Genomic DNA, 12,861 nt, shown 5'->3' with positions numbered 1-12,861 from the left:
TGGGGGGTTTGTGTATGTGAAAGAGAAGGGGAGGGAGAGGCTTTTGGTGTTTATATATGTGCGTGAGAGGGAAAAATGCTTTTTGGTGTGTGGCAGGGCTATTGTTGGATCTCTTTTAAAATATTTTCACAGAAATATAAGTGGTATATAATCTTTCAGAAACAATGGCAATACTAGCTCCCAAATTGGAGAACTTGACAGAACAGGGAAGAATTAAGTGTTCAGCTTTGGAAAGAAAAAGAAGAATCTAAAAAATACTTTTCAACCTTTAGTAGTTCTCTTATTGCATGGCTATTTTGTATTTAATTGATTTTCTGATTTTGAGACATTAACATTTCTATTTATCATTTTTAGGTTTTTAGAACGCCTATTTGAGCGACACATAAAACAAAATAAACATCATTTGGAGGAGGTTTGTCTTTCTTTAGACATTCATTAGAAAAAATTCTAATATGGAAAGAATTTTAAAGTTTTTCCATAGCCTCAAAAAATGCATTAAAAGCAAGTGCTGTTTTTCCCTTGTACCTTCTGTGTGTATGGCGGGGGGGCGGGGAGGAATGAAAGAAGTGTTAACCCTGCTGAGATGAGCAGCACTGCAGACAAAAGCAGTTCAATTTGACTAGCTTAATTAATGTAATTATTCCCGTCTTGTCTTAATCCTAGGAAAAAATGCGCCATCTGCTGCATGTCCTGAAGGTGGACTTAGGCTGCACATCCAGAGAAAACTCAGTAAAGCTGGATGATACTGATATGCTGAATTTACTTGATTTTGAACAGGCTGAGAATTCAGAAGAAAATGAAGATAAAAGTAAACATGATACCACAATTCAGCAGGAACGTCAAGAATACCAAAAAGCTTTGGATATGTTATTGTCTGTACCAAAGGATGAGAACGAGAGCCTCTCTTCACCAAATGAATTTTTCCTGCCCATCTATAAATCAAAGTACTCAGAAGGGGTTATAATTCAACAAGTGAATGATGAAACAAATCTTGGACCTTCGGTTTGGGATGACAAAAATCCGAGTGTCTCCGACAGCTTAACGGTCCAAGAGACCTCTGTGAATGTCATTGAAGGGGATAGTGACACCGAAAAGGCAGAGAGTTCAAATGAATTATGTTGTCTTAGCACAGAACTCTCCCCGGCTCTTCAGCTTCACAGTGTCCAAGGTGACAGCAGTCATGACATGGCAGGACCAACTCTTAAAATCATGGAAATGAGCATTGAGGACTGACCTTTGGATGTTTGATCTTCATTAATAAATATCCCAAATGGCCAATAATTCAATATTCCTTTTCCTCTGTTTTATTCTTTCATATATTAAGACTTCTGTATTTGCTTTCTGTGCTCTATAACAATACCTTAAATTAGCAGCTTAAAACTACACACATGTATTATTTATCCCACAATTTCTGTGTATCAGGAGTCTGCGCATATCTTAGATGTGTCTGCTCTGGGTTTCAAGGCTACAAGCCAGGTGTCATTTGGAGCTATGGTCTCATCTGGAGACTTGACTGGGGCAAGAATCTGCTTCCAAACTCTTTGCAGGTTGTTGGCAGAATTCCTTTCCCTGTAGCTGTAGCTCTGAGGGCTTTTTTTTTGCAGGCCATTGGCTGCCCTCAGCTTCTAGAGGCTGCCCACCATTCCCTACCACTTGGTAAGCAGCCACAGCATCGATGCTTGCTTTTTTTTTTTTTTTTTTAAGATTTTATTTACTTGACAGTTGAGAGATACAGGAAGAGAGGGAACACAAGCAGGGGGAGTGGGAGAGGGAGAAGCAGGCCTCCCACTGAGCAGGGAGCCCGATGCAGGGCTCGGGATCATGACCTGAGCCGAAGGCAGATGCCCAACAACTGAGCCACCCAGGCACCCCTCGCTGCTTGCTTCTTGAAGCCTAGTGAGATAATACCCAATGTAATCACAGGAACGACTTTCCATCACCTTTGCTACCTTTTAGTTAGAGGTGAGTCACAGGTCCTGCCCACACTTAAGGAGTGGAGATATTATACAAGGGTATGAATGCCAGAAGGTGAGAATCACGGGGTCCCCCTAGGATCTGTCGGCCACGATTTCTAAAGTTGCCTTTCAGGGGATCATATTTTACCCAAACATAAGTGATTTTGTATGCAATGGGAAATGGTTTATGATCTGGCATGGATCTTGAAACATTAAGCCTTATCTGTAGTATCTTTAATTTCTTTTTTATCACTTTCCTGCAATATCTAAAGCTTCAAGGCCTTTCTAGTTATCAGTGAGCTAGGGCAGAGTGTCAGCTCTCTGAAAAATTGTCCCTTCTTAATGAGGGCAAACATTCTGTCAACCCGGTTTGATACTCTCTTGGCCTTGTAGTTCATGAGTGGGTTATTTACTATTAAGATATGTCTCAGAAGGGGCTCCTGGGTAGCTCAAGTCATTAAGCGTCTGCCTTCGGCTCAGGTCATGATCCCAGGGTCCTGGGATCGAGCCCCGCATCTGGCTCCCTGCTCAGCAGGAGGCCTGCTTCTCCCTCTGCCACTCCCCCTGCTTGTGTTCCCTCTCTCGCTGTTTCTCTCTCTGTCGAATAAATAAATAAATAAAAATCTTTTTTAAAAAAAAGATTTGTCTCAGAAGACATCTCTATTCATATTTTTTCAACTGCTTATAATAATGTAATTGAATATTCGAGTCCCAGTTTCATGCCTAGGGACTATGAAGGATAAAAAGATGAAACAAAATAATGATGATAACCCAGATGTTCTAGAAACTTAGCAATGGCCCCCAAGTATTCCAGTCTTCAACTCAGGCTTTTATCATCCCACACTGCCCACCACCACTGGAGGTATTAGAGCTGATTTCTGGTGGCATATAGGTGAAGATCTATCTCTCTCATGGGAAGCTGATTGTCACCACTGTGTTCAGGATTCAGGCTCAGGGACAACCTGCAAAGTACAATATAGTGGGGCTGAGCACCCAGCCCACTCCCCCAATATCGTAGGCCCCAAGTCACCCTGCTGCAGCCCTTCCTCAGCCCCACCTACCCCTCAGCTCCCACGTGTGGAATTCTCCCCCCTCCAACTTTCTGAGGAAACCCCTTCCTTTCCCATCCAACAGTCCTCTTCAATCTCCTAAAAGATCCTCAACCCTACGCTTGGCTCCCACCCTGGGCCTCCCCATCAGTCACCCCTCTCTTTTTGGGCTCCATCCTTCTCTCAGCCCCCAGGGTTCCTTTCTTCGGTCCCAGCGTCAGTCTTCCACAAACCCCTGACCCCATTACCCTTGCAACTACCTCAGACTTACTGCCCTGGCTCCGATTTTCCTCCCTTTCCTGGAGCTGCCATCTTGCTTAAGGGGTTCTCGCTAACTGGCTTCTTGCTGGTTCTCCACGCTTGGGGCTCAGCCTCAGGCCTGCCATTTCCTGCTTTGCCATGTCTGGTCTCCCACCTCTAACTCTGGGTACAGCTTTTTGTCTCTAGGACCATGACCCATCCTCATTTTTGTACCTTTTAGGGTATTTTGTTGTGGTTGTCGTCGTCATCGTCCTCCGGTTTCCCTTTAAAGTTCAAGCTTAGATGTGTTGGTTTAAAGAAATATCAAAAGTGGTGCTTGGTTCTGGCAAAAGTTGTGCAAAGATGGGAAGTGCACGTTACGTTTGGGAAACACTGGCTTAGAGTCTTCCGGCAGCGTCTTAGTCTCTCCTCTCCCCCCTCCTGCCGCGGTCCATCCTCCACCCCGCTCTCTGGGGTGAAGAGTGAGCCTGTGGGACACACCGCCTGGGTCTGATCCTCGCGAGCTGTGACGGGAAGCCGGGTCACCAGCCTCTGTGGGCGGCCTCGGTTGTTGAATGCTTGTAATTCAGAGCCTTCGCCGCTGGGCTCTAAGAACTAAATAGGTTGTATGTGGACTAAATACTCACAGCTGCTATTCTAACGCAGATCCTGTCACCACTCCCTTCAAAAACAACCACGTTTGAGAGTTTCCTCTTGCTGACAAGATAAAGTCCAGGGCCCTTTCCATTCTTTATTAAGTCATCCTCCTTCCCAGCTCATCTGCCATCCTCCCCCAAACATCCTAATTGTCTAGCACAGCGAATTACTTGTTCCTTAAACTTGGCAGAGGTCCTCTCTCCCTCCCTCTCTCTCTCTCCCCCCCCCGGCCATCTCCCCCCCCCCCCCCCCGCCAACCCTTCGTACTTGCTACCAGCTCAGAATATCGTTTCCCCTGTACTGCCCTCTTGGGCCTTCCCTGACAGCCCAGATTGTAACACCATGAGACCTTGTCTGATTGCCCTAACATTTGTCCCACTTGCTCTGGGATCTGGGATCTCTCAGATCTATAGTATGAATTATAATATTGTTTATGTGCCTAGTTTCTCTCCAGTCTAGACTATGGGCTTCTTAAGATGAAAGACATTTCTCTTTGGATCCTTGTCTGCTTGAGAACGAATGCATTTGTTCACGGAGGGAGACAGTTGAAGCTAGAGGAGAGGCTTAGGCACAGGGGAGGTTAGGGGGAAAACACTCAAAGTGCAAATTCCCCATGGAAGGGAGAATGTAGCAAACTGCTAAATTACAAGAAAATTTCCTCATTTGCTCACGTTTTACATGGTATAAAATATAAATTAGCATCTTCCTGAGAAGGCTTACTTTTAAAACTCACTTTTTTTTTCCCCCAGTGAAGCCAATCAGGAAAGATCAGAGCGGCTTTTACAGGGCAAGACAATTTGCCAAGTGGATCAATTAGTTGCGAGGTTGCCTGTGAACTAATTTACCCTGGACCCTGGTTTAAGGGTTTGGACTAGATGATCCAAAGATTTTATTTTTTTAAGATTTTATTTGAGAGAGGAGAGAATGAGCAAGAGAGCACGAGCAGGGGGAGCAGCAGAGGGAGAGGGAGAAGCAGAGCCCAACGTGGGGCTCAATGCCCTCACGGCCGGACCAGTGCATGAAGGGTAACCAGCTACTTCTAGATCTTCATTAGCTCAACGATAATTTCTAAAGCCCCTAGGAATTAAGCCAAGGCTAACTCTGGCATATTAAAACTAAAATCTTGGGACACCTGGACGGCTCAGTTGGTTGGGTGTCTGCCTTTGGCTCAGGTCATGATCTCCCACTCCCCCAGCTTGCGTTCCCTCTTTGCTGTGTCTCTGTCAAATAAAATCTTTTTCTGCAAAATCCCTTTTTCCACGTGAAGTAGCGTTCACATCTGGCTGTGTAAGGAATCCCAACTTGAGATCTCTGGAACCCCTGTGGCTTTTTAAGTTATGGAAGCAGTGGTTCTCACGCTGAACGCATGTCAGAATCACCTGGAGAACTTGTGAAGGCCGATTTCTGGGCCTCCTCCCTGCTAGCTTCGGATTCAGAATTTTCAGACCCAGGACAACCCTGGAGAATTTGAATTTCTTTTTTAAAATATTTTATTTATTTATTTGAGAGAGAGAGCATGAGAGGGGAGAGGGTCAGAAGGAGAAGCGGGCTTCCCGCTGAGCAGGGAGCCCCATGCGGTGCTCAATCCCAGGCCCCGGGATCATGACCTGAGCAGAAGGCAGACGTTTAACCCCTGCGCCACCCAGGCGCCCCGAGAGAATTTGAATTTCTAACAAATTTCCAGTGCTGCTGTTGCTGGTCTAAAAAAAGCTCCACTCCAGGGCTGGAGGTGTGAGGAGCTCTCCTCTCCCCTCCCCTCCTCTCCTCCTCTCCGATTTTATTTGACAGAGAGCGCGAGACAGCACAAGCAGGGGGGAGGAGTAGAATGAGAGGGAGAAGCATGCTCCCCACGGGCTCGATCCCAGGACCCCCGCCGAGGGCGGACGCTTAACCATCTGAGCCACCCGGGCACCCCAGATTATTTAAAATAATCCAGCAGAGAGGATGCCTGGGCAGCTCAGTTGACTAAGTGCTCAACTCTTGATTTCAGCTCGGGTCACGATCCCAGGGTCATGAGATGGGGCTCTGTGCTGGGCGTGGAGCCCTGCTTAACATTCTCTCCCTCTCCCTCTGCCCCTCCTCCCGTGTGCACCCGTATGCTTGCACTCTCGCACTCTCTCTTATAAATTAGTTAATTAATTAATATAAAGAATAAATCCAGTGGGGAAATGGGACTAATTATATGCCTCCATGCAATAAGATCTAGAGTGAAAAAAACACAAGCAAAATAGCTTTAATTGTACTAATATATTCACACGAGTTATATCTTCAATATTTATTTTTATGGCAAAAACTAATACATTCATTTCACATATATTAAATACAGTCATTCATACTTTTTTGCCCATTAAATGTACACAATTTTACAAACCAATGATGGTTTTTAGAATAATTAAGTTCCTCTGACTATACATTTTTACATTATTAATCTTCAGACAGCACTTAAAATTGCTTTTTAAACTAGAAAATAATGCTAGACAACTCTTTATACTAGCATGTCAAAAGATAGAATTCCCAATGCATTGCTTGAATTATAGGGCAACTTCCTAAGAAAATGTATTTCATATAAATTTTCTCCAAATTTTGGGTTTATTAGGTCTGTTAAATCATATTAACTTCTGTGGGAATTTTTACTTAAATACACTTGCTATCTAGATGTTGATTTTTAAACTATGCTCTGCTAAATTCACTGTGGGTAGGGTTTGTATTGTTTCAGTTTTTAACCAGATCATATAACTCAGAAATACACAACAAATTTCTGGTTTGTTACAGTGTAATTCTTCAACAGAGCCAAACTGCGTATTTATATCTCAGAATATTTCCTCCTTTAAGCACAATAGAATGAAACATTGAGGTGTTTTCATAGGAAAATATTTAACATTTGCATGATAAAAAATCTGTTTTATATCATAATATAAAAAATTACATGAGAATACAGTAAAAAAGCAAACATATATTCCAATGGCCCTGTGCCAATCTGTTGAGTAAGGTAAATATCCAAGCTTTTAAAATGGCTGGATATACGAATGAATATTTTTATTTTTCCCCTCATTTTGTGTTGCTTAGAAATTGCATATACTTATAATTGTGTAATAGCTCAATTCTATAAGAAATTAAGCTGCTTACTTTAATACAGAATTGAGAAACTCTAATATGGAAGGGTCCAAGCTGATATTAACGGAGAAGTTTCAAAGCATTAAGAATCATCCCTACACAATAACTACTGCTTCAATTTCTCTGCCCTGCCATAAAAAATGAAACTATGTAAATAAAACCCATTAGAGCTCCACTGGCCTAAAACTTGTTACAAATTCTAGTTTGTTTTCTTTCACCTTTTAACTCCTGAGGGTTAACCTGAATTTTGTACTATTTTTTAACCTTGTTTTAAAAAAAATCTCTTCTGGAAATAAGTTTGTCACCTCTGGAGAATATTTACTTTCTCAGGCTACTTGGCCGGAACCAGTATTTGCACTGGTTTTATTCCAGTAAAACCGCAAAACCATTAGATCCTTTGGGGATAGTTAACTCTAAGATCAAATTACATTTTGAAGAATAGCAGTATAAAATAAGGAAAAAGATCTTGTCTCATTCAGTGGTCCATTAATTTCAAGTGATTTCTAATAAACTTCTAGGACAGCCTCCCAGCACTTATGATCGCATATGACCTATGACGTTTGCATTCTTCTAAAAAAATGAGTGACTGAGCTTCTATCCCTCATTCATTTGTTCAGATTTTCTCAGCTGATGAGTGAGCAGGTTGAAATGGAAAGCCAGTCATCATTAATTCTGTACTAGTGTCATCAACCTACCCCCCAAATTGAGGCCAGATTCATGTTCTGGTTAACCCAGATAACCCAACCTGAATTTCTTTGGCATAGACTCGCTCCTAAGAGTGAATACTGTAGATTTTTTTCCCTACAAGTTTTTAGAGTGTGAATTTAAAATACACATGCACACTTAAAATGCCCATAGTGTGGACATTTGACAACTTATATAGAGTACTGATATTTTTACACAGCTTAAAAACCAACCAGCTCAGTTAAAACTGTAGATTGATTACAGTAGCATCGGGTATTGCTATAGTAAGTGTAGAGACACTATATTATAGATCCAAAGCCAGGGGATTTTAGAGATTTTAAGTCTTTTTACATGACACGCCACAAAACTAAAAAAATAACTAAATAATGATCGAGATTTATACAGCTAGTAATTTTTCAAGTCAACATCCATACTGGTAGTTCCAGTTAGAAGTCCAAAGACAATTATTCCTTTCTTGTCATCCATCTGTACTTACCGATACTACTGAAGCATAATTTAAAGTGGCTACTATCCCTTAATCCATCAACATATTGGGAAAAGTTACTCTAGATTTTTGAAAACTAATTTCCCAAATACGAGGGGTAATTTAAACATTTTGGAAACAGGATGTGTGCCAGACTGTACGTTCTGTATGTGTGACCTAGATACCCTTTGCGTGGAGACATTTGCCTTGGAACTGCAAGGTACTGCAGACCTTAAACCTCCTTCTTGGCCCATCATCTGCTTTCCATGTGACGCCAGTGCCAGGAAAGGGAGAGGAGTTCAGGCGCAACAGGAAAGGTAAGGGAGTTTGCCCATTCACCCTCCTTCACCCCGCCCTGCCTCACGGGTGCTTTCGGAGGTGGCACCCCGCTCACATCATCCCACGTCCCGATCCGTCCCCTAGCCTTCCTGAGCCGTCGAGTTTCTGTAACACACGATGGGATCTTCCCTGATGCGGAGTTCTCTCAGCAAACACTGATCAAGTTGACCAACTGCTTGGCGAGCCTCAGTCCCTACCACCAGGCAGAGAATTCGTTCTCCCACCTCACCACCAGGGTGCAGCAGAGAGAAAACTCTGCGTATTTTCCAGAGTACAGATTATGGCGACTTGGTTCTATACCAAACAAGCTTTGGGAGGACAAACCAGGAGAGTTAACACCCACTTGGAATACTGTTTAGAAGGGGAAATATTACTGTTTTTCTCAATAATTCCACACACATACATCTGAACTTTTAGAGCATAATTTTTATTTGGGAACTGACTGTAATATACAGAAAACTATGCCACCTTAACCGCCTGAGGACCCCGTCAATGGTTTCCTAAAATCCTCAATCCACTCATCCCCAACACGTGCAAACTTTAAATAACTGGACTTTCAGATTTTTCCTCATTTCTCTATAATTGTAGATACTGGAACAGAGCCCTTATCTAGAGGAGTTTGAAAAAGTCATGTTCTTTTGAGAAATGTTTTTCCAGGCAAATTCTTACTGTACTTATTCCTCTATTTTTGAAATGTCTCTCAGCTCAATAAAGAGCCCCTCCAATTTAGATCTCTTTTTTAAAATAAACTTTAAACTGGAAAAAAAAAAAAGATAGTTTTGGCTTGCTCCACATGAAATCTTGATGGGAAACAAGTTCCCTAAATTTATATCCCGAAGAGTTCCTTTAAAAAGTCCGATTTTAGGGGCACCTGACTGGCTCAGTCGAAGGAGCATGTGACTCCGGATCTCAGGGTCATGAATCTGAACCCCATGTTGGGTGCAGAGATTGCTTAAAATGAATAAATAAATTAAAACTTTAAAAGAAAAGTCTGATTTTAAAAACAATTTACAACAAACAGCAATTCTTGCTTCCATTTGTTCATGCAAATCTTAAACCTGTTCCTACAGTGCAGCTGACCTCCAGTTGTACATTTTAAAACATGAGGTTTTATATTATATATATAACATATACATATGTATCTTCTAAATGTTGTGGATATTAACATATCAACCCATCCTAAAGGGGCTTTCTTCTGACGATGAAAGCTTCTCAGAAAAGTTGGCCTTGATTAATGTCATCACTCAATCCTCCCCCCGACACACTCTTCCTCTGTGTTTCTGCCTAGACCTTGCTCTTTCTGGAAGCTTCAAAGGAAGGACAGGTCCATCCACCTTCTGTTTTTATTCTGCCAAAGGGTTTTGAAGGCTAAATACTAGGGTTTTCAGAATACTTCACAGTAGGCGTTCCAGAGGAAAGTAATTACTAATGACTGCACTTAACATTCTAAATGAACACTTTTCTGTGCTCAAAACTCTCAGGAGAATATTTCATCAAAAGACCCCACTAATCAGGAAGACTGATGCCAGAGATGCCAAAATCAATCCATTGGAAAACACTGGTTTGTAACCTACTTTTTGTGAAAATGTACATTTTGGTAATTTTGCTATGAAATTTAGAATCTCAAGGAACTAAAGAGACACTGAGATAGCGAAGCATTGTGTAACTTTGGCAGACAGCAACATTCTCCATTCGGTGGTGGTAAACCTATGAAGCCTAAATGTTGTACAGTTTGCTCTTGAAAATCACATTACTTCAAAGTCCAGTAATGTCGATTTTTATTCAGAAATACTTTCATATTCACTAACTGAAAAAGTTTATTCAAAAGGGACAAAAAATTACATGGGTCTTAGAAGCTGGTCAAACATGTGACATTTTAAGAATGACATTTAAATAGTGTAATTTAGCCCTCAGAAGTAATCTACTTATAATTATTACAACTGGAACACAAATATACCATATATTACTCTTTAGATTTTTGTTTTACAGTATGTTCTTGTCAATGGAACACTTCAAAATGTTTAAACCTGACAGAAAAGCATTTAAAAAAAAAAAAACGTACCATGGAAGAAAAAAAACCAAAAACACTGAAAACACTCCCATCCTTTATTCAGTGTGGAGATGGGAAATATGATCATAAAAATCCTTATCCCATTCTGGGAGCTCTTTCTCAGTATTTACACTTGGGTCTACTGTTATTTAAACAGGACTCTTAAAACAATTTCAGGTTTAAAATTAACATCTTGTCCCTAAGTGAGCAATGTGTCCACTTCCAGTAGTCGTTTTCATTACTATCTCCTGAATGACCCTCTTAAGGGTTGGTTTCTGGGTAACCCAGAGATAGGCAGATCCACACCGTATGAAGCAAATCGGGTCTCCCAGCTGACAACACACACTCGGCAGTCACGTTCAACAGTGAGTTAAACTGTCTTCGGAGTGAACGTGGGAATCAGAACCATCCCTTGGACATGTCATTCGGGGAATAGCCCTGGATGTGGCATTTTGGAAGCTCTGCATTTTAGAGAAGCAGCCTCAGAAGGAAAAATGAGATGGCTCCTCAGTGAAACGTACCCAGTAAGTCCTTACCTACTCAAGTCCCTCATAGCCCTGACCAAAGGCCACACTCTCCCTCTCTAGCTCAGCCACCGGGATGCGATCGGTGCACCGGAACAGGGTGGGGGGCGGGGAGGAACCAAGAAGCTAACATTGACCTCAGGGGTGAAGTTAGGGGATCGGGGAGCTAAAAACCCCAGCACCTCTTGAACAGCACAGCGATCTCTGGGGGCCCCACAAGTAGTCTGGGCTGCAGTTTTGGGAAATGGGTGAAACTATTACTAACTCTTCCCTTCTTCCAATCAGAAGAAAATAAAGCCTCTTCAAGGCTTCTTTTCATGGTAATATGAACCTGACTATTAAAAAGGAATAGATGTTTAGGTACAAGAACTCTAAGGAAACAAAGTGAGTCACGGAGAGTGACGTGAACTTCCTGGGGGTACCTCCCCTCTGGGGGCTCAGCCGCCATCCCCCGGGCCCCCTCTCTCCATCCCAGCCTCTCAGTCTGAGCAGAGTTAATACTGTACTTCTGTCAAAGGCATCTTGCGTTTGCCATCTTGCATTTCCGCTGCACTTACTCTCGCCCTGACCACCCCACATACGCTTAGCCCTTACTTCTTCCAAACATTTCTGGATACTCACTGTTACCGTCTCATCTATCAGGCAACACATATACTAAAATTCAGATTTGTCTTTAACAACAAAGTGCTTAAAACCAACCTATGCAATTGTTTTTCACTTCAGTTTCTGCCAATAAGATCAAACTCGTTTAGGTTTATAAATAATACTGAAAAAAAATAGTGACTCTGAGTATTGTCTCACATTTCCAATAATGTGCCTTCCTTCCCGACTTTCTCTTACAGTAACTGATTCATTTCAGTAACTTAATGAGCTGAACTCTTGTTTGGAAAATAGAGAAGGTACAAATATATAGAATATTTTAGGATAAAAAATTTTCTGAATATAAAAATGCTTTCTATGTTTCAAAATAACACTTTTAGATTCTTCTTGTAGTTTTGGGTTTGGTAACTAAGTTGTTAAGGTTTTTTAAAAAAATAACAAGAGATAGTACCATGGTTTTAAATACAAACTTACATAGGAACCAATCACACCTGTGGACCATCCCCATGGAAAGTTCAGTTTCTCAACAAGAAAACCCCAAATACTTTAGTCATAAAATAAAATTCCAAGATGTCCAAGATAGAGATCGATACGCCTTACTGATTGCCCAAGCTGCCCGGCACAGCTTCGGTACAACAGAGAACTGTGTAGCAAACAACCTCTACAAAGTGTGCAAGTGCTGCAAATCAGAGATGGGAGGGGGCAAGGCCCTGGGGACCGCGTGCGTCTCCTTCAGCCCTTGCCCGGCCCTGTGCTCTGCATGGCTCCCTGCGTGCGCCACCGTCCAGGCGCCACTCGTGGCCGCGAGGAGACACGAGTCAGGCAAGCGCTCTTGTCAGCTGTCATCGCGTCACACCATCGGGTCCCCGTCACGAGCCGTGGGAGCCTATATGAGCCTTGAGCTCTTCAGGAACTGAATGAGAACTCGGTACACGAACGTGTACTGGCAGAGGGTCTGCACCATCATCATTCTCTGCTGCCGCAACATGTCCAGCACCCGGGGGATGTCCAGCACCTGGATGGAGAGACAGGGGTGAGTGGGACGCAGTCCCCGCAGAGAGGGGAGCAGTCCCAGCAGAACTCCGGTCAAGACACAGACACTTTCCTACCTTAGCATCTTCTAGAAGAAGCCTCCGGGGAACTTGTTCAGAGAGAACTGGTAGGT

The 12,861-nt window shown here is 42.5% G+C and overlaps 2 protein-coding genes across 3 annotated transcripts in view; one reads left to right on the top strand and one right to left on the bottom strand.

Annotated features, from left to right (window-relative positions):
• Positions 1-1,286, top strand: part of SPATA7 (spermatogenesis associated 7) — a 42,639-nt gene extending 41,353 nt beyond the window's left edge. For both annotated transcript variants that reach the window (XM_028095213.2, XM_028095146.2), the window contains exons 11-12: positions 355-412; positions 664-1,286. In XM_028095213.2, the coding sequence (XP_027951014.1) occupies positions 355-412; positions 664-1,233 (628 nt within the window). In that variant the 3' untranslated portion in view covers positions 1,234-1,286. The remainder of the gene's footprint in view (positions 1-354; positions 413-663) is intronic.
• Positions 1,287-8,742: 7,456 nt separating this feature from the next.
• The window catches only part of PTPN21 (protein tyrosine phosphatase non-receptor type 21), a 69,778-nt gene continuing 65,659 nt past the window's right edge, over positions 8,743-12,861 (bottom strand). Inside the window, exon 19 of the mRNA XM_088024487.1 lies at positions 8,743-12,711. Coding sequence (XP_087880613.1) covers positions 12,583-12,711 — 129 coding nt within the window. The 3' untranslated portion in view covers positions 8,743-12,582. The remainder of the gene's footprint in view (positions 12,712-12,861) is intronic.

The sequence above is a fragment of the Eumetopias jubatus genome, unplaced genomic scaffold, assembly GCF_037043125.1.
Source record: "Eumetopias jubatus isolate StellerSeaLion01/CBP00866 unplaced genomic scaffold, mEumJub1_p1.0 scaffold_7, whole genome shotgun sequence".
Taxonomy (NCBI): Eukaryota; Metazoa; Chordata; class Mammalia; order Carnivora; family Otariidae; genus Eumetopias; species Eumetopias jubatus.
This window is presented reverse-complemented; position numbering and strand designations above follow the sequence as displayed.